The sequence below is a fragment of the Amblyomma americanum genome, chromosome 1 (assembly GCF_052857255.1).
Source record: "Amblyomma americanum isolate KBUSLIRL-KWMA chromosome 1, ASM5285725v1, whole genome shotgun sequence".
Classification (NCBI taxonomy): Eukaryota; Metazoa; Arthropoda; class Arachnida; order Ixodida; family Ixodidae; genus Amblyomma; species Amblyomma americanum.
Genome location: NC_135497.1, coordinates 49,304,500 through 49,323,735, shown reverse-complemented (window position 1 = coordinate 49,323,735; position 19,236 = coordinate 49,304,500). Strand labels below are relative to the sequence as shown.

At 43.8% G+C, this 19,236-nt stretch overlaps 1 protein-coding gene across 1 annotated transcript; it reads left to right on the top strand.

Moving 5' to 3' along the window:
- Window positions 1-2,831: 2,831 nt before the first annotated feature.
- Window positions 2,832-18,706, top strand: LOC144136247 (uncharacterized). The gene is made up of 3 exons (XM_077668481.1): window positions 2,832-3,001; window positions 4,839-4,977; window positions 17,993-18,706. The coding sequence occupies exons 1-3, from the start codon at window positions 2,832-2,834 to the stop codon at window positions 18,047-18,049; spliced, it is 366 nt and encodes a 121-aa protein (XP_077524607.1). The 3' UTR covers window positions 18,050-18,706.
- The last annotated feature ends 530 nt before the right edge of the window (window positions 18,707-19,236 follow it).

Genomic DNA, 19,236 nt, shown 5'->3' with positions numbered 1-19,236 from the left:
TAACAACAACAACAAGAAGAGGTAGCCGCACTGCCATCGCTCAGACCGAGCGCCTGCTGACCTGAACAGATGAGATACTCGGTCGCCGCCGCCTCAGCATTAACCTAAGCCCCCGTTACACATGCAACATTTATTGTGGGATCAAGTGAGCAGATGAGTGAGGGCATGAAATAAGCTCTGATAATTGTACTTGAAAACGGCACCAGTCTAGTTTTATTTTTGCGGCATCTTTTTGTCTCTCTTCCGCAGCGACTGATATTTTGTCCTTTGTTGTTTTTGCTTTCCCCCTAGCTCTGAGCAGTCAAAAGCACAACTGCATGATTAGGCATGCACATGTGTCTGACATCTCAATCCTTCCCTAGTTGTACAGCTAGTTTTATGAGCAGCTGCACGACATGCCTTTCCGTCTGGCTCAGGCAATGCCCCGGTGATGCCGATAGTATTTGGCCGCCTCAGCACCTTGATAATGTGTGTTGCGGCTCCGTATCAGTTGAAAAATTCAGCTCTCAACTGTTTCAGCCCTGAATCAATGAGCAGCTCCACTTCGTACCTACACGCCTTTTAGTCAGCAGGAGGGCAGCTTGCGTCATGTGGCTTGTGCGATGCCGAGCTCTGGCCGTATCAGATCCCTGCGCCGTGCTCAGCCAGGAGTGAAGGTACTGCACAGAAGCTACTTTGTAGAGTTGCGTTTTTTGGCGTGGAAACATTTTTTTTTTCGCTCCTAGGAGGTTTTGCGCGGACATTCTGTAAGTACTGTTGTGCAGAATCGCTGTGTGTCCGCCGCAGTGGCTGAGTGGTTATGGCGCTCGGCTGCTGGCCCGAAAGACGCGGGTTCGATCCCGGCCCCGGCGGTCGAATTTCGATGGAGGCGAAATTCTAGATGCCCGTGTGCTGTGCGATGTCAGTGCGCGTTAAAGAACCCCAGGTGGTTGAAATTTCCGCAGCCCTTCACTACGGCGTCTCTCATAGCCTGAGTCACTTTGGGACGTTAAACCCCCATAAACCAAACCAGAATCGCTGTGGTTCACAGTTGCTGTGAAACTATTTTTTATTTAACTGAAGGACATGCACAATAGTTCGTCTTATGCAGATTTCTTTTGCATTGGATCCTATGGGAAACCAACCAATTGATCACACATTGTTCACCTCATCTGAGAATTCATCCCAACTGAGTTTGTTTCAAGAGGAGTTGACTGTAGTTCATTGAACCGAGAATTTTGCTGTTTCAGTGTTGGCAATGCTCCTTGTAATATGATGCAATTAGGTCATTGTGATGCCTTTGCCTTTCTCCCCTATCTTTTTTTTTTTGCAAAGGGGGTAGGGCATTTTGTGCCGTAAGCACAACTGGGTTCACCACTCATGGTGTGTAGGTTCTGCATACAATTGCAGTGCCCCTATTTTTTGCACTTAGAAAGTTTTCTCCAAGAAAGGAAAAAGGAAAAGCACAATCCTTCGACACAGGTTTGCACTGACAGGTTTACACCAACAGACTTCTGATAAGGGAAGTGGAGTACTTATGATGTATTCCATTTTCCTCTGTAATGCCCTACGTCCCTGAGGGTAAATAAATAAACAGAAAAAGAATACATATGTAAATGTTTACTTTAAATGAATAATTGAACAAAGAAACAGGTATGTTGCTTAAAGGCCACGCTGGCATTCGTGATTGTTCTGAGTTGAAAGCAGATATATATATATCTCTAAATGCTGAACTGAGTCATTTAGTTTGTCATTATATTTGACTTCCGTTTGCTTGAACTGAGAACATATTAACACTCCTATGTAAATGTTTACTTTAAATGAATAATTGAACAAAGAAACAGGTATGTTGCTTAAAGGCCACGCTGGCATTCGTGATTGTTCTGAGTTGAAAGCAGATATATATATATCTCTAAATGCTGAACTGAGTCATTTAGTTTGTCATTATATTTGACTTCCGTTTGCTTGAACTGAGAACATATTAGCACTCCTCTGCCATTTCTGGCTAAGCCCGTTGTTCTGTTTCAATTTCCTGCTTTCCCCAGGTGCACTTCCTGGGTGGCCTGTGGCTGTTGCACCTGGATGCCAGCTGTTGTGCCGTCGCCAGCAGCGGTCGCCAGGGGGCGTCACTCTCCCTTGCAAAGGAGAAGCTTCAGTCTCTGGCTGTCGCTGTTTCGGCCCAGCTGCTGCAGACAGTTGAGGACATCAAGTGGATCTTGGTCGAACAGAATCTTGGTGGATATGGTGGCCTGTACAGCAAAGAAAAATAAAGGAAGCATGTTTGGGACGGGAATCATGGGAGTGTTTAAGGGATACACTCGGTGGTTGGAGGAGCTTCTTGTAATCTAGGTGGTTTGTGACTGAAAAAAAGAATGTTGTGCACAGTAAAATGTTTACAGAGAAATGAAAAAGTGGTGGCTGGTTGCAGTGCACACCTTTTAACTCCCGTGATGCGCAGGGCCAAACAGCGAAAGTCATTGATCGGTATTTTTGCAAGAAGTTACATAGTGAGGGTGTCAGAAGCAGTGCATTGTATGGTGCACAAGAAGTCTGGCAGAAATATTCTGCAAAAAAGGAAGACATTGGTAGTCAACTCTGCTGAAATAAAATATAATCAAGAATTGTGGATAGGTATGGAGAACACAGAATGCAGAGGCTTATTCTCTGCGTGTGTAGGTCACTATTGCTTCTTCTTCATTTATTTACTCTTTTTTTCGATTTTTGAAGCTAAAAATGTTTGATGCCATCCTGCGTTCCCACACCATGTGACCTTATCTAGCACAGAATGGCAGCCGAATATAGTAGACTACGAGCACCACTAGCGAGAGTTACAACTCTGTTTTTTTGTCCGCATGTGCAGTGCCATCGTGCTGTCACTACTGTCGCCAGTACAAGGCATCCGAGAGCTGGCTGTCAGCCTGGCACAGGCGGCATTGGACTCGTCTCACAAGGGGTGCAGCAGGCCCCATCTTCTTTTCAAGGAGATCGACCAGCATGCTGCAGAAGTGGCCGCTGACACGGAGTACGTGCTTGCTAACCCGAATGCTGGTGTTTCAGGTTCAGTGATGACAACAAGGGGAGGTCAGGGGTGGTGCTCGCCACCCCAAGCAAGTAATTGGTTGCTTGCTCCATTACGCGACAAGAATTTGGTAGAATTTTTTACATTAAATTGCAGCTAGTAAAGGGACATTGCCTTCACAATGTGTTCTTTTCATTTTATTTTTATGAGGAGCAATGCTACGTAAGCATCATGCCTACCCCAAGTTGAGTTAAATTGATGAAGTTGGGGAAATGTTTTTATTGGAAGGGACGGTTTAACCAGCACATTTTCGTGAAGTAGCATTTGTTGTTTTTTTTCCTAATTTGGCACTTGCCTTTGATGTGAATTTTTTTTTTCTGGTCTGTGGACGATTGTTCCTAAGTAGAGTGACAAATTTCTTAGAATGATGATCCACAAATATATACCTTATAATCTCATGTAAGGGCTGCACCCATGTATGGACCACACCCTCTGTTCTGAACTATATAATTGAGAAAAAAAATGTGGCTGTACTTTTTTTTAATTCGTGTATGAGCCGCATCTACAAAATTCACTCCCAAATTTAAATAAAAAGTGTGGCCCTTACACAAGTTTCTTATACAGTAGCTTGTTACAATGCTTGTCTTTAGGGTCCCTGCAGGTGCATTGTGCTGAAGTATGATCAAACTGAAATTCAAAGAAGGTGCCAGAACGAAAAGAAACTAAAAAAGGTAAAAAGTACCGTGGGCATTCGTGTAAGGACTGCTCTTTATCTTTGCGATTTTGACGGTGTGCAGCCATTACATGGAACCCGTGCCCTGTTTATGGGGTGGCACGTTTTTTTATGACGTATTAGCACTTCTGTGATGAATCTTTTAAGTACATAATGCATTAATTAAAGGTATGGACGGTACAGTGCACAGTGACATGCTATATTACTTGATAGCCAGCACGAGCCACCTAAAATAAGATGCTGGTAGGCCACTTTTTTGGCCAAAGTTTCCTTCCCTTCTTTGGCAGAGGTATGTGCATACAACTGTTGGGCCATAGCACCTTACTGAGAGTAATGATGGTTTGGCCAAAGGTTCGATACAATGCTTAGCTTGTGCGATCTGAAGCCATTGGTGGGAGCTGGCCTTACCTGGGTTGCTTTTCTGATCGCTTTACTGGCAAAGGCATGAAAAACGTCAGTGGTACCTTCATTTTAATGTCAGAGTATTGTGTTGTGCTTAACTGGTAGCATGGTTATGCCTTTTATGATAAACGGCGACTAGTTTCAAAGCATCTTTGCTGCGACTTCTATGCGAAGCATGCCCAACCGCTAGCGTCTGAGCCAGGCGGGCAGTGCAGGGAAGTACGGCACTAGCATGGGAGCACCCTGTTCCGACTTTTGTGCTGTTGGAGATAATACCAATAACGTTCTGCCTTTTTTGGTGTAACACCCTGCTCACAAGTAGAAAGTGAGGCAGTCTGACGAAACAACACGTCATCAGCATGATCACACTGGTTGTACAGAGTGTCGTAGGCAGGTTTCACCATCTGTTGGCTCTGGGTGGAATGCACCATGTGTTTAAATGACACATGTGTGAAGTGAAATTCTTTTGGCTGACTTTATTTCTTTCTAAATTATTGGCTGCCAAGCCGTGGTTGCAGCCCTTGCACTAACACAGCCCTTACACAAGTATATATGTCAAACGAGCAAGGCGTTGATTAGTGCCAGGACAGCACAGTGTTCCGCAGTCCCCGACTGGAGCTGCTTGAAAAATTGGCCATCATTTATGAACAGTAGCGGTTGATGAAGTGTCTGAATAGCCTTGCTCTGTGTCGTGCCTGCATGCAGGGAGCTGCTGGAGCTGATAGTCACATGGAGTCATGGCCTGAAGAAGCAGAATACACTCCTGGTGCTTTTGAACCACCCTCAGGTTCCTGTGGCGATGCAGAATGGCATACTCCAACTGGTGACGCACGTTGACTCCAAGGTGTGTGGACTATTGATGATGACGACGGGGGGGCTTTGATTTCGGTGGCAGAAAGCCACTGCGACAAAGGTGCACAGTGGCTGTCATGTTTTTGGTCTGCACGATGTGGGAGTCAAAGACTAGGTTTTTTTTTCCCTAAGATTTCACCCCAGAGAAAGCTGAGCACCAGGCCAAGGAGAAACTTGTCTCTGCTAGAAAACTGATGGGTAGTGGCACTGGGTATCGAACCCTGCACCTCCTCCGTACTAAGCAGATGGTCAAGGCCATCACTGCAGTGTTGGTTTTTTTTACCTATTTTGCTTCGAGGGCTTTTGGTTGTGCCACGTGCGTTAAGGCTGATGTAATGTCTTTTGTGTAGCAAAGTGTTTCAGAATGGAAAGTAAGAGAGCTTTGCTTTGACAGCATTCTTTTGAGATTGGTTGAGTTGCTCATTGCATTACTTCCTTGTCTCAAAAGTAGTTTCATTGGTTGCGTTGAGATAAAGGTTCAGATAGTAGTTTACAAGACATAGGTGTCAGTTGCCTTCCATTCATATCGCCAGTAAAAGCAAATGGCATGCCCCCTTTTGCAGTTTAACTGTACAAATCAATTGTATGCAGCAAGTTGCAGTAAATGCCACTTGGAAGTGTTGCAGTGTTTGAACTTTTAGAATGTGCAGGCAAAGTCGTATCGGTATCAGATTTTTTTGTCAATTTTTATCTGTGTGCCTGAGCTGCCTGTTTTGCGTATTTCTGACCTGGTGAGATTAGGTAATGTCCTGAAGCTCCACCCGAGCACTGAGAAGCACTGCAGTGTAGAACTCCGGATAAATTTTGACTACCTGGAGATTCCTTAGCTGGTGCTGACATTACACAGTATACTTCAGCAGAAGTGAGGCACTCTGGTATCTGTGCTTGTGGTGAATAGATAACTTCACATTTAAGGGTATAATTTAGCATTTTTATTTTATTTCTCAGCTTTAGGTTGTTGCAAAACACTGGGAAGCTGCTTTGTATTGACATTTTTTCTGCTACAAAGCTCGCTGTAAAAGCTTTCGCCATTCGCACCACCACTGATAGTGGCATTGGTTGCTGCTTACAAGATGTGGGTGCAGGTTGCCTTTGGTTCATTTTGGTGGTCAGAACAAATGACTTGCCTCCTTGTGTTGGTTAATTTAGTGAATTAAAGCTGTATAGACAGCTAACTTTTGGATGTGTGTTTTCTTCTTTCTAATGATGTGCCAGGCATTAGTATACGTGGAGTACCACATGACATTCACCTACAACTGCTGAATAATTTATAATCTCATTTCTCTCTCATGCTGTTTTAGTTTCACTTTCAGTGGCCGAATGATGCCAACTTGCAGTTTCAGTTCACACAAGGCATCACAAAAAATGCGAAGTATTCACTGCTTCATCATTTTAATTCAATACGTTAAAGCCAGTCCACCTCAAGAGCTGGAATGACAACGCATGAAGCAGCAGCAGTTATATTGCATTTTTTTTATGCCTTACGCATGCAAAACTGACATCACAGAGCTGCCGAAACTCAAACCAAGAGAGCATGGGAGGAAAATTATATTATAAACTATTTAGCTGCGGAACGGAGATACCACGTGGTGAGCCATCTATAGTAATGTCCTACACATCACTGCGAAGAAGACAACATGCCACCAAAATGCGTTGTCGATACTCTTTTAATAGACGTGACAGCTGCGAGATGCTTTAAATGCCGCAGCATTTGGCTACAAGGTGGGATGAACAGAGATATTTTTAATTTTGAAATGTATTGAAGCTTCAAATACTTAGAAATGTGGTGCGTGAATTGGGTTTAATGGCAAATGCAGTTCAGGAACTATTCAGAAAGCAGCATTGTCTACCTTTACTTGGCAGTTTATTAACCTGGTGGAAAAAGAGTTTAATGTTCAGTATAAGAAAATCATTAGTGGATACTTTGGTCTGTTTTGAGCATGCCTGAAGTGGGTGTAGCATATGTATGGTACTGACACAGTGAGATTGTCATTGAGCAACTCTGTGTGTTTGTGTACATCTGTATTGTTTGTTGTCAAGATGGCTACTCCCGCTAAATGGACTTTTTTTTTGACGTGATGTAACTTCTGAAGAGGGGACTTATTGACGGGGGAGAAGGGACTAGCGCACAAAGCAGTTAAGGCAGTGTAGGCAGGAACCACCGACGAATGCCAGCAGCCTAAGCTTGAGTCTCGTGCGGAGGCGACCAGCGATGGTGATGAAATGTGGCTTGGCTGCATGGTCTTCATCATCTTCCTTGCATTCCCATGACATTGGAGAGTGGACTTCAACATGCTATGCTTATGGAGCATATGAACAAACATATTTTTTTCTTGATGAGTGCTTACTGCCTGAAGACACAAAAAGGAGAGTGAATATATAAATGGGAACAGGCTTGCTGATCTAACATGTAAGGTTTACAATTATTTGTTACTAGTGCCCAGGTATGCTATTTTGTGCACTTATTGCATGGGCCCAGACTAGCAACTGGCTAAGGGTCCAGATGCTTTTGTTGCCCACTTTTGTAAATGTGTATGTTCCAAAGTAAATAAAATTGAATTGAAGTGCGCAAGGTACTGATCACGGGGTCCCTGTGTTCAAGTAGAGTATGGCACTGCTACATCACAAGTGACAGTGACCCCGCATTGGGGCAGGGTGCATCACATTCTTCTTGCCAGAAGCACCTGCCTCCTTTCACTGTTTGCTTCATAGGTGCATGACTGACTGCCACCCTGCCACCCTCAGTGGGCGTGGGAGCAGCTACGTGATGCGGCTCTTCAATTTCGTCCGTTTCTTTGCCGAGGTTACTTCATGTCTCCAGCTTGGCGCCTTGTATACTTTGGAAGCACGGGAATGCAACGACTCGCCAACAAGTTTCGTCAGCTTTCACGGTGAAGACTTTGATCACCACTGGCAACCCTGCTGGACCGCTTCCTCGTGGATCAAGGCATCCGGATCGACTATGTCATCAACACTCGTCGTCGATAAGAACTGCTGGCGTGTCCCGGAACTGTTCAGTGGTGCGGCTACGTGATGTGGCTCTTCAATTTTGTCCGTTTCTTTGCCCAGGTCAGTCATGACTCTTGTCTTTACGCAAGTAAATCGGACAGTGCCTGCTTGTTGCTGCTCCCACGCCCGGGAATACTTTTGTCTTTGTTATGTGAGTGCGTTGTTGTTAAAGAGCTGCTTCTGCTGTCCGGTGATGTGGAAGAAAACCCAGGAGCACTATGCAATACCGGTTCCCACGATGCAGGAGATGACGACGATGCACAGCAGAGGCAGCTAAGTGATATGTGTGGGTTTCTACAGGATATGAATATTCGAACCGCCAAAATAGAGAAAGAACAAGTCTACTTAAGGGGGGACACACCTCTTAGAACTTTTTTCCTTATTTATGGGTGGATCTGGTTGAAACTTGCACCATTTGTATATTTTTGCATGGTAATTTCAAATATCTGATTAGTTTTGTTGTAGATGAAATAGTTTTCAAAATTTCACCTAATTCATGTTGCTCATTTGGAGGTGGGCTAATTACTAAACACTCTGTGGCATGATGAGAATAGACCTGCCAGAGTGATCTAGAAGGATCATAGAGTGCAACAAGACAAGGATTATTGTGCTAGAAGAATTTCAACCAAAGTTACTCCTAGTCAAACTTTTGTGACAAAAAGCCCAAGTTGGCCCCCAAGATTGATAATTCATTTTGTAAATGTTGCCTTGTAAGAACTGAACATATTTTAGTCTTAATGCATTGATGTAGTATCAGTGATGAGGAATTGTAGTTCATAATTGAGGACAGTATTCAGTGCAAATGAAGAGAGCTAAAATACTAAACAATCTGGAAAGAGAACATTTTACGATAGGGAGTGAGGTAGTGGAAGTGGTAACAGTACATCTAGGCCAGGTCATTCACATGTCTCAGCCAGGTCGTGCGCAAATGCAGAGCATTTGAGAGAAGTGGGTGCGAGTAGATTGGGGTTTAAGGCCTTTGGCATGCACACAGAAGTTATGAACAGTGCCTTGCAGTATGCTCAAAAAGAATTTTAAACTGCATTCCTTCTACAAATCTTTCGGGCAAAAAGTGGTACACTAAGAAGTTTAAAATTGCGAGGAGTGCAGTCAACCACTGAAAGAAAAACAGGGTTAATGCTAAGATATGGAGGAGAGAGCTGTGTGAGTTGGCAATAAATGCAAATCAAAATCAGAGCTGAAATCTTGAATAGACTTAGGTAGGACATGCATTTTTAAAAGCTGACTGGCCTTTTGGGTTATGGAGTGGTTGCTGGCAGCAAGAAACTCTGCTCTTGCCTTCATTTTATGGACATATTGCTTTGTGCTTTAGGTGCCATAGCCTGTCGTAGGCCGCATGTACTTGTAATGAATTATCTGCACAAATATATGGCATTCGTAGACTAGGCAAACTCTAATACCTCATCAATGCTCACTCTCTCTGTAGTGAACTTTGTAAAGTCTGTTAGTCACCACTTTGTTGCATGTCACCCCTTCACTACAACATCCCTCATAGCCTGAGTCGCTTTGGGATGTTAAACCCAAATAAACAAAACTAAGCATGTCACCCCAAATGGGAGCCGCGGTTATGGTACTCAGCTGCTGACCAGAAAGATGCAGGTTCAATTCCAGCTGCAGTGGTTGCATTTTAATGGAGACGAAATGCTAGAGGTGCAGGAACTCTGTGATGTTAGCACACTTAAAGATTTATCCATTTCTCTAATATCTAACAGCCTGCACTGCTTTGTGTTTTTAAACCTCATAAAACCAAGCAAAATTAGTGGCTACATAATTTCTTAAAATTTCCTTAAGTTTATTATTATTTTCTAAACATTAACAATTTCCTGCACCTCTACTCCTTCATCTTTGCCTCTCTTATTCCCTCCTTGCTGAGTAGCAGGTCAGTGGTTTTGAATGCCAGTGAAATATTGTTTTTCATTTCATTCGAAAAACTCTCTTGCTCTATTGCTTTGTTAGTTGTATTATGCAGAAAGATGTGAAGCTTAGATCCAAGAGCTATGGTCTGGATAGTAAGTTCTATATTCAAGGATAGTCAGTTTTATATTCAACCATACTTACATTACTTATTACGCTATCTATGCTGACTTCCTTTGTAATGGGCTACCTGGCATAGAAGTGCTGTGACCTGCAGCAGTAAACATCTTTTCAAGGCAAATTTCTCAGTTACATGCATAAATAGATTGGGCAAGCTCATGTGCTTGTGAAGCTCATAAACTTGCATTTGTTTTCATAACCTTTGCTGTGATGCACTGACTCAATGGAATATGCTACAAATCTTCACTGCAATTAGATATGCCTAATATAGTGAGACATTCATGTACTCAAGTTTGGCTTAGTACACTGTGCTCAAATGAGTTTGTTAGCTGGCAAAGATAAAGCAAGGGTGGCAGTGTTTTGTAATGTCCACAGGGCATTCTTGCAAACTCCAGTATGCGTGTCATTCCTTTCTTTTCATGAAACATGAAGTCTTCCCTTCACGCTCATGTTTGAAACAAAATGCTGCATGCTTCACCACAGTAAAATTGAAGGCCATTGTGCTGCTCCACAAAATGATATCTGGCTGCAGCTGTAGTTGTGGTATGGAAAATTGGCTAGGCTATATTTACACATATTCATCATGGTACAAGCCATTTGCATGCCACACAAAAATGTTGATAGTACAATATCTAGCAGTATTGCTTTGGAGAGTACGGTGCTAAAACGAGAATAATGATAAAGAAAGCAGACAATATATTTTGGCAGAGGCATCAAGATTGCTAAATTTTTTGGAAAAGAATTTTTGGGACGCTCCTCAGAAGGTTAAGGAACTTTTATACTTCACTACCATCTGACCAATTATGGAGTAAGCCAGTGCAGTGTGGGATCCTCTAGTCAGAACCTATTGTGATATGCTGGAACGCGTTCCGAATCGTGCGGCGTGGTTTGTCAGCAACAGATATACTTTTAATTATTCGAAATAACAGTATCAAGCAGGACCTGAACTGGGACTCTCTGGAGGAGTGCCGTTTACGAATAAGGTTAGCATTCCTTTACCACATTTATTTCAAGGAAACTACTATTAACCCCGAAACTTGTTCGCTGCCACCTCATTTTGTATCCAGAAGGCACAACCACGACTGCAAAATACATGAGATAAAATGCGGTACTAATGTGTTCAAATTGTTTTTCTTTCCACATGAATGTTGTAAGCTGCCTCAATGTATTGTTGAATGCCAGTCCAAAGCAAACTTCCGAGCACTGTTGTTGGAATTGTGATGTGCACGCATGCTGAGCTGCTGTTTTTCTGCTTTTCCTCTTGCCCTTCCCTGAAGAATTGACTGATGTGAATGCGCTGTCGATACTTTTTTATCATCGACCATAGATTCTTTCCCATCCTGTACAAAAGGTTGGCACATGCTGTAGGATTGATTGTGTATGTATGTAATGCGAAGGCAAGATAACCGCTGGTCTTTAAGGGTAACGGAGTGGGTTCCAAGAGAAAGTAAGCGTAGCAGGGGGCGGCAGAAGGTTAGATGGGCGGATGAGATTAAGAAGTTTGCAGGCAAAGGGTGGATGCAGCTGGCAAAGGATAGGGTTAATTGGAGAGACATGGGAGAGGCCTTTGCCCTGCAGTGGGTGTAGTAGGGCTGATGATGATGATGATGATGATGTGCTAGGGCTGCAGGATTCCAAGATTGAGAAAAGCAGTGGGAGGCCCTGAGCCAGGTAGAATAGTGAAATTTGGCTAGTAGCAGACAGGGATCATGCAGCTTATGGAGGGCAGGAAAATTGGAGACTTATGTAAGTGGCTGTAGACTCAACTGCACCATCTGGGCTTGTGATGCAATGTGTAAGGCCCTTTGGTTCTGGATAAAACCTGGTTTCTTCCTGCTGTTGAACACAAAAAGATTCTTAAAGACCAAGTTCAGCCCAATTTCTGTGCAAATGTGCCTGTAAGAAAGTGTGGTTTGATGGTGCACAAAGCTCAAGAACTGCTGAAGTGTGGTGGAAGTCACATATTTCTTCTGACAAATTTTTAACAATTCTGGTTATTTTATTTTCTTTTTAATGTTTATTGTTTGTCGATTTGCTTATAATTTTAGGATAAATTGAACACTACATGTACTGACTGGTATTTCATTGCAATAATTATACCCATAGTTATGAAGCTGTGTTCGAAGGTAGGTGTGCATTTAGTATGCATGCTTTGAATTTCAGTGATTGTTTCTGCACTGCAAAATGGAGGACAGGTCTCTGCTGTGTGAGTTTTTTGCAATGGAGTGAAAGTAACTGTAGCAGCGTTTGTTACTGGGTCACCCGCCCAAACATTCTCCCACAGGATCATCGAGCTTCTGAATACCTGTGGCTCAAAGCTCAAAGCTCTGATTGCCCTTTCCGAGGTTTTCTGCATTAACCAGTGCAAGGCCAACGGCTCAGAGCTAACAGGCATTTGAAACCATAGAGCTATACACAGTAGTACTGGGACCGTGCAGCAAGTCAGCGTTAACGAGGTCGCGATAAACGGGAATTACTGTAGAAAGCTAGTGTGAAAAAATAGTTTAGTTGTGCTCACGGAAAATGCTGTTTTTTTTCTTAGTCATTGAAACAAAGCAATGCATATAAAGTTTGATATCTTGCTGATCCCTCAGATTTTTTTTCCAGCTAAAGACCAAGGGTAGCATGGAAGTCGTACAAGTCAGCAAGTTGCGTGCGATTTGTGCCAGTGACCTGGAGCAGGCTGGGAAATTTGTGAATGGCCAGTGGTATTCACTCAGTAAAGCAAGCTTTTTCTGTAAGTACAGTTTTTGGCGTGGCATTGCTTAAGGATGCATGTATTAAACTGACTACTCTGCACCTACCCATGCTTCAAGAACAGTGAAGTACATGAAAAAAACTTGATTGGCGAAAAAAATTTGCTGCTTCTGGTATGTTTTCCCAGGAAAGTATTTTCCATTTAAAGGGCTCAGTGTGCTGTGAAAAACCTTAATAATGTGCTTGCTGTTGCCTTTAGTCAAATTTCTCTTTCCACATCTTTGTTGGCCTGACCTTGTAGCTTGTCTGCATGAGATTGCTTGAGATTGGCTGCTACCTACAGTTTGCTTTTTGTTGCTTTTTATTGGTCGTCACATTCTTTGCTTGGCAGTGTCATGCGGTTTGGGAAGTAATCTGATCTGATTTCTGCGTTGGCCTGAAGTTCAAGCTTTTAGATGTGGTGGCAGGTTTAGTTCGCTGTAACTTGTTCGCTGTTCACTTGTTCGCTGTAACTGCAGTTTCACCATGAGGGTTAGTCCTTGTTTATTGTGATGTGGTGTCATTTACTTCGTGCATAAATTAATGAAGCAAGCGCTATTTTTTGTAATAAATGAACACTCATTTTAATTGCAGCCATTATAAGTGTTCTTGACACTAAAATGGCTGTCTTCTGGCATTCAGTATTACATCTTAAAACCAGCCTGAAGGCAACACAGAAGAGATGAGCACAAGACGAGGCTGGTCTAACAACTGAAGTTTTATTGAAGGCAAGCAGCAAAAGAAGACCTGCAAAGAGATGCACGCGCACAAACCCCAAAGCAGTGAGAGGGCGAAAAACAATCGAAAGGCACTGCCATACTAGTAAACGATCTAAAAAAACAAATTCCTGAAGGTTCACCGACGGCTTAGCCACGCACATGTCCTTAGCCTTACCGATATAGTAAGCCTCAGCTATGTCCGGACAGATTATCACTTCCATAAACCACTGATGTGCCGCGAAAATCGGGCGTGCAAAGAGACAGGTCGTCCTCCGATTGCATTGACGAGGTTGAGCGTGCAGTGCCAGGTAAGAATTCGCCTTCCCTCCTATACAGTGAAGGTGCTCTCAGTCAGCCGCACATTCAGACATCTGCCTGTCTGCCCATAGTAGTTTCAGCTACAAGGCAGTGGAACGTGAAAAACCCTTTTGCTTTTGCAAGTGGTGAACCTTTTTTATCTCCTACTGTGCATAGCAGATGATTACCGGTAGTTTTATCGAGCCTAGTTTGAACGGTGGTGCAAAGGGCTCCTACTTCGCTTTTAGCTATCAAGACAACAGCAAGATCATACTTAAATTTGGTACGATTTGCTTGAGATGGTGCGAAATGCCGTGGAGGTAAGGTATAGAGGGCACATTTTTGTGCTGCTCCACTACGTGAGCATCATCCGAGTGGTGTTCCTTTCCCTCAAGCGAGTGAAAACACACTGACAGGTGCACGAGATGGGCAAAGGGGAACCCAGCTGCCATTGGCTTGGAAACCTGCTCCGAGAATGAGCTCTCAACACTGTAATGGCATGACTTCCGTAAAGCGGTCGTGATGCATGCGATTGCCAACCCGTGCTTCACCAGCCGCAAGTAGTTCAACTCATAGCTAAGAGGTTTTCCTGATCTTAGGCTATGGTGCCAACACACGTGGTCGTCTACAAAGTGCAGGTCTATATCAAGAAACTGCAAACGGTTCTGCTTAGTGAAAGTCAGACGTAAAAGATAGGCTTTGACCGCATGCCTTAAAGATTTCTAAAATGTCTTGTGGCAACTTATCTGAGCCCTCCTTGTCCATGAAAATTAGGTAGCCATCAACATAACGAAATGCTACTATGCCGAGGTCTTCCAAATAGAGCTTTGATGCCGTATCGACTCTGTACAGAAAAATGTCGCGGAGGAACGGTGCGACCTGGGACCCTCTGCATACGCCTGATCTCTGATGTAAATACTGCCCTGCCAACTCGCAAGAGTGGAGTTCTGTGGAGATCTAGTTTCTTGTGGACAGCAACCTGGGCATGTGCTCTGCAGTGAGCATCGACATGGAGGACCTGTACTATTCATTGTCACATGATAGACTTCTGAGGCATGTGCAAGACTGCATCAGGGTGGACAATGAACAGGCTTTTACAGACAGTTGCGTGATTTCGGTTGCTGGCTTCATGGGGCTGTTGTTCTTTTACCGCAAATCTGGATTTGTCAGTTGTCAGGGCGTTATTTACACCCAGGTCGTACCTTTGATCAGCAACACTTTTTAATCTAAAGTCGATAAGGCATTAGAGCCCTGTTTGGAAGACCTCAGCATAGGAGCATTTCGTTGTTTTCATGACTACCTAAATTTCCTGGGCATGGAGGGCCCAGAAAAGTTGGCACAAGATGTTTTAGAAGTCTTTAAGGTGTGCAGTCAAGGCCTCTTTTTTACGTCAGAATTGTCTAAGCAGAACCGTTAGCAGTTTCTTGGTTCAGACCTGCGCTTTGTGGACGACCATGTTTGTTGGGGCTACAGCCCAAGATCCGGGAAGCCTCTTTTTAGGTACGAGTCAGGCCACTCGTGGCTAGGGAAGGGTGGTGAAGAGGTGTACTTGTCTCTGGCTAAGGCCAGTAAAGATGGAAACACTTGATGGGTGTGCAATCGCATGCATGACATCAGCTTTACTTAAGTCATGCCATTTCTGCTGAGGACGCATTCTCATAGCAGGTTTCCAAGCTAATGGCAGCTGGGTTCCCACTTGCCCATCTCACCAACCTGTCAGAGCGTCTTTTCACTTGCTCGAGGGAAAGGAACACATACTCGGATGATGCTGATATACCTTACCTCTACAGTATTTCACACAGTCTCAAGAAAGTCTCGGCAAAGTGTAATGTTGCTGTCGTCTTAACAGCTAAGTGCAAGATAAGAGGCTTTTGCGTGGCCATTAAAAAAAGGCTTGATAAAACTATGGGTAATCATCCACAGTGGACAGTGTCACGTATAAAAAGGTTCACCACTTGCAAAAGTAATAAAGTTTATTGTGTTCCACTGCCTTATGGCTGCAACTACTATGGGCAGACAGGCAGATGTCTGATTTTGCACCTGACTGAGCACTTTCAATCTACAGGAGGGAAGGCAAATTCTAATCTGGCACTACACACTCAATCTTTTGAACGCAAATATGAGGATGACCTATCTCTTTGAACGCCTAATTTCCGCAACACATCAGTGGTTTACGGAAGGGAGAAATCTGTTGGTAGATACTTGAGGTTTACTACATCGGTAACGCTAAGGACACGTGTGGCTAAGCTGTGGGTAAACTTTCGCCGTAAGGAATTTGCTTTTTTACATTCACTAGTATGCCAGTGACTTTCGATTGCATATCCTCCTTTCACTGCTTTGGGGTACTGTGCGCACGCATGTCTTTGCGGATCTTCTTTTGCGGCTTTCTTTCAATAAAATTTCAGTTGTTAGTCCAGCCTCTTGTTGAGCTCATGTCTTCTCCTGTGTTGTGTCTTCTGGCTGGTTTTAAGTTGAGTCAGTACCAGTACCAGTATCAGTATATCTCTGTTGGCTACTACCTGATGCTGTCACTTGTATTTTGCAATTTTAAGTTATAGGCTTTTCAAGAGCGCATCGAATAAAGGCTTTTCCTTTCTTGCAAAGCTGCAAGTTGTGACTGCTTATTTCACATTTCTTGAAATGCCCTTCGTTGAGATCTGGCTGTGTACATGTGCCTCAGGTGCTTGGTTTTAAACATTTTGCCTCTCTGAGAAGCAGCGCCGGCATTTGATGACTGTAATTTGCGTGTTTGAGGCCAAAAGGCGTACGCAGGCATCCTTTGCATGCAGATCAAGATATCTTGGCCCTCTCCCGGTTTTCAGCTGGAAAACTAACTGGAGTAGTTTTTCATTTGGGGTATGACGGGGGAGGTTGAGCGCAATTTTGTAGGATTGTCTAATTAGAGCATCCAGGTCATCTCTTTCTCTGTCTGTGAGGGTGACGTATGCTGTACAGTAGATGACTCTGCTAAGAACGAAGGCTTGGATAAGTTTCCTGGTCTCGGCTTCTTTAATTCCTCCTCGCCTATTTGCAATCCATCTGATGATAAGGGAGATTTGGTTGACGGTGTTTCTCAGTTTCTTATTTAGTGTGACGTTTTTTGGTTCTCAATATTCTTAGTGTTTCCACTTCTACGATGGCTGCCCCTTCCGCGTAGATTTCGATCTGAGGTGCTTTATTTTTTCTTTGTTTCTTTGACGCTTTGGGTGTAGGATGAGGACTTCGGATTTTTTGGCGGGACACGGAAGTCCCGCTGCTTGTGCCTCCTCTACTACTACATCTGCCGCTTGTTGTAGCGTATCTTGTATCGTGCCGATACTCTCCTTAGTGGTCCAAAGGATGATATCGTCCGCGTACAAAGAGTGTTCTAGGTCTGGGATTTTGGCGACTTCGTGTGCCTTTTTGTTGATGGTTATATTGAATAAGAAGAGGGACAGGACAGATCCTTGTGGCATTCCTCTGTCTCCTAAACTGAAGGTGTCGGATTTGATTGTGCCAATTTGAATTTTAGCCGTTCTATCGGAGAGAAAGTCTTTGATGTAGTTAAACGTTCTTTCGCCTGCATTCAAGGGGCTTTCCGAAGCACTTGCGACTTTATCTTTCCTGCTGATTTTGTCAGGTCACTAAGGGATTAGGCGTAACATTCAGACACGCCATCCAGATGGCGTCCAAGTATTGTCACTTTGTTTTTACTGGCGCTGCGGTTTTTAGTGACTGCAAGTTATTTTTGCGTGTGTGTGCATAAAGCTTACACGCTTAGGTAACATTGCGTGCATTTGAAATTTCAATAGAATTTTTAATCACAAAGTAAATGAAAAGTATTTCTAATGCCTATAGGAACAAAATGACAAACTGAAGAATAGCCGCTGCATGGCAACTCAAAATAGTTTTGAGCAGGTAGCAGCGCTACTACTTATCTTTGCGCTACATATAAAAGAAAAAGTGGGGAAGCGCATAGGGAAGTGCCAGCAAGCAAGGAAGTGAAGCGCATGAAGACAGTTCTCAGTCGACATTGGAGCTGCGTTCGACAGGCTCCAAGGAACGCGAGCAGGCAAGTCGGCTAGCTGTCACGAGCAGTCAGTTTGGGCAAAGCTGTCCGCTGCCACTCCACTGTGTGAATTAATTGAATTGATCGGTGATCAATTCTTATTGGCTGGAGGTGTCATTACTTCCTTTTCCTCTTCTGCTTAGACTGCACAAGCTGCCACTGCCGCCCGCCGTTCGAACTTTCGCCGGGATGAGTGGTGAGGCTGCACATGTCGATGCTGTCACCGGCCGGAGCTACATGTTCCGACGCGGAGCCAGCGGCGTGACGGTGATCTACTACCCGTTCGACAATGCCGAGCACGGGCTCGAGCCAGAGTTTTGGCTCCTGATCCTGGCTGACATGAAAGGATGAGGCTGCAAGGTTCCCCAGGGTGTGCTCAACAAGCTGCTCAATTTGCTGAAGGGAGACGGCGAAGCACAGCAGACCGTGTTGTACCACCCTGAGGGATCACAGATCGGTGCGTTCAAGCTTTAGAGCAGCTTGTTTTAATTTGTACACCGAACACTTGTGCCGATACTTTATTGTCGTCTTTGCCTGATTGTACAAGCATTAGAACGGCACGCTCAACAGATTTTTCGACTGCGGTGATGCTTTGTAACCGTACGGCAGTGAAACGAACGTACTACTGGATTCAGGACATAAGTACTTGTCGTGGTGTTATGTACTTGTGCCAGCGCAAAAGTACTCAGTTGTTCACTTGCATGCATTAGTGTGCTATAGCAGGCGCTAACATCATTCTGCTATTTTTTCACTTTAGTTCAGCCTACAAAAAATACAAAATTCATCAACTTGGAATTGTTGATCACTGTCTTGATCTAGCTATTTTCTGTTCAGAACAGTGCAGCCACTCAACAAGGCTGCCATTTATGTCATGATGGAATTAATGATTTTTCATTGTACCAGCATTGAAATGAACATATTATGTGATGCAGGATATACTTATTGACTGTTTTGTTCCATGCTTCTGCTGTTTTATAAAATTGCAGTTCTTGAATCAGTCATTGGTGAGAGAATACCTCTGGCATTCAGTGAACTCTGTTCAGTCTGTCGTGCCTAAAATTCACTAGTGACGTGACACATAAAGTGAGTGATGTTTCTAGTTCAGTATCCTTTAAATAAAAAAAAAGTGGTAGGGGTTTAACGTAGTTAAACCAAGTACACGTGTGAAAGCAGGGGACACTTAAGTGCCACTCTGAGGGGTTTAGTAGGATAATGCCCATATAGGCAGAGGTGGTAATTCTCTACTTAACATTCATAGATGGCGGCGTACCACTACTAGCGCAGTGGCGCAGCGGTTAAGGGATGTGCCACTGCATTGACAGGTGTCTGTTTCTATCATAGCCACCGGTAGGGATCGTGCGACTCATGTTGCTCTTCCCGAGCAACC

Bases quoted from the DNA above. Each gene is read 5' to 3' on its own strand.
- LOC144136247 (XM_077668481.1), top strand. From the start codon at position 2,832: ATGTGCAGTGCCATCGTGCTGTCACTACTGTCGCCAGTACAAGGCATC. The intron at 3,002-4,838 runs GTACGTGCTTGC...GCCTGCATGCAG, and splicing joins GAAGTGGCCGCTGACACGGA to GGAGCTGCTGGAGCTGATAG. The intron at 4,978-17,992 runs GTGTGTGGACTA...TCTTCTGCTTAG, and splicing joins TGACGCACGTTGACTCCAAG to ACTGCACAAGCTGCCACTGC.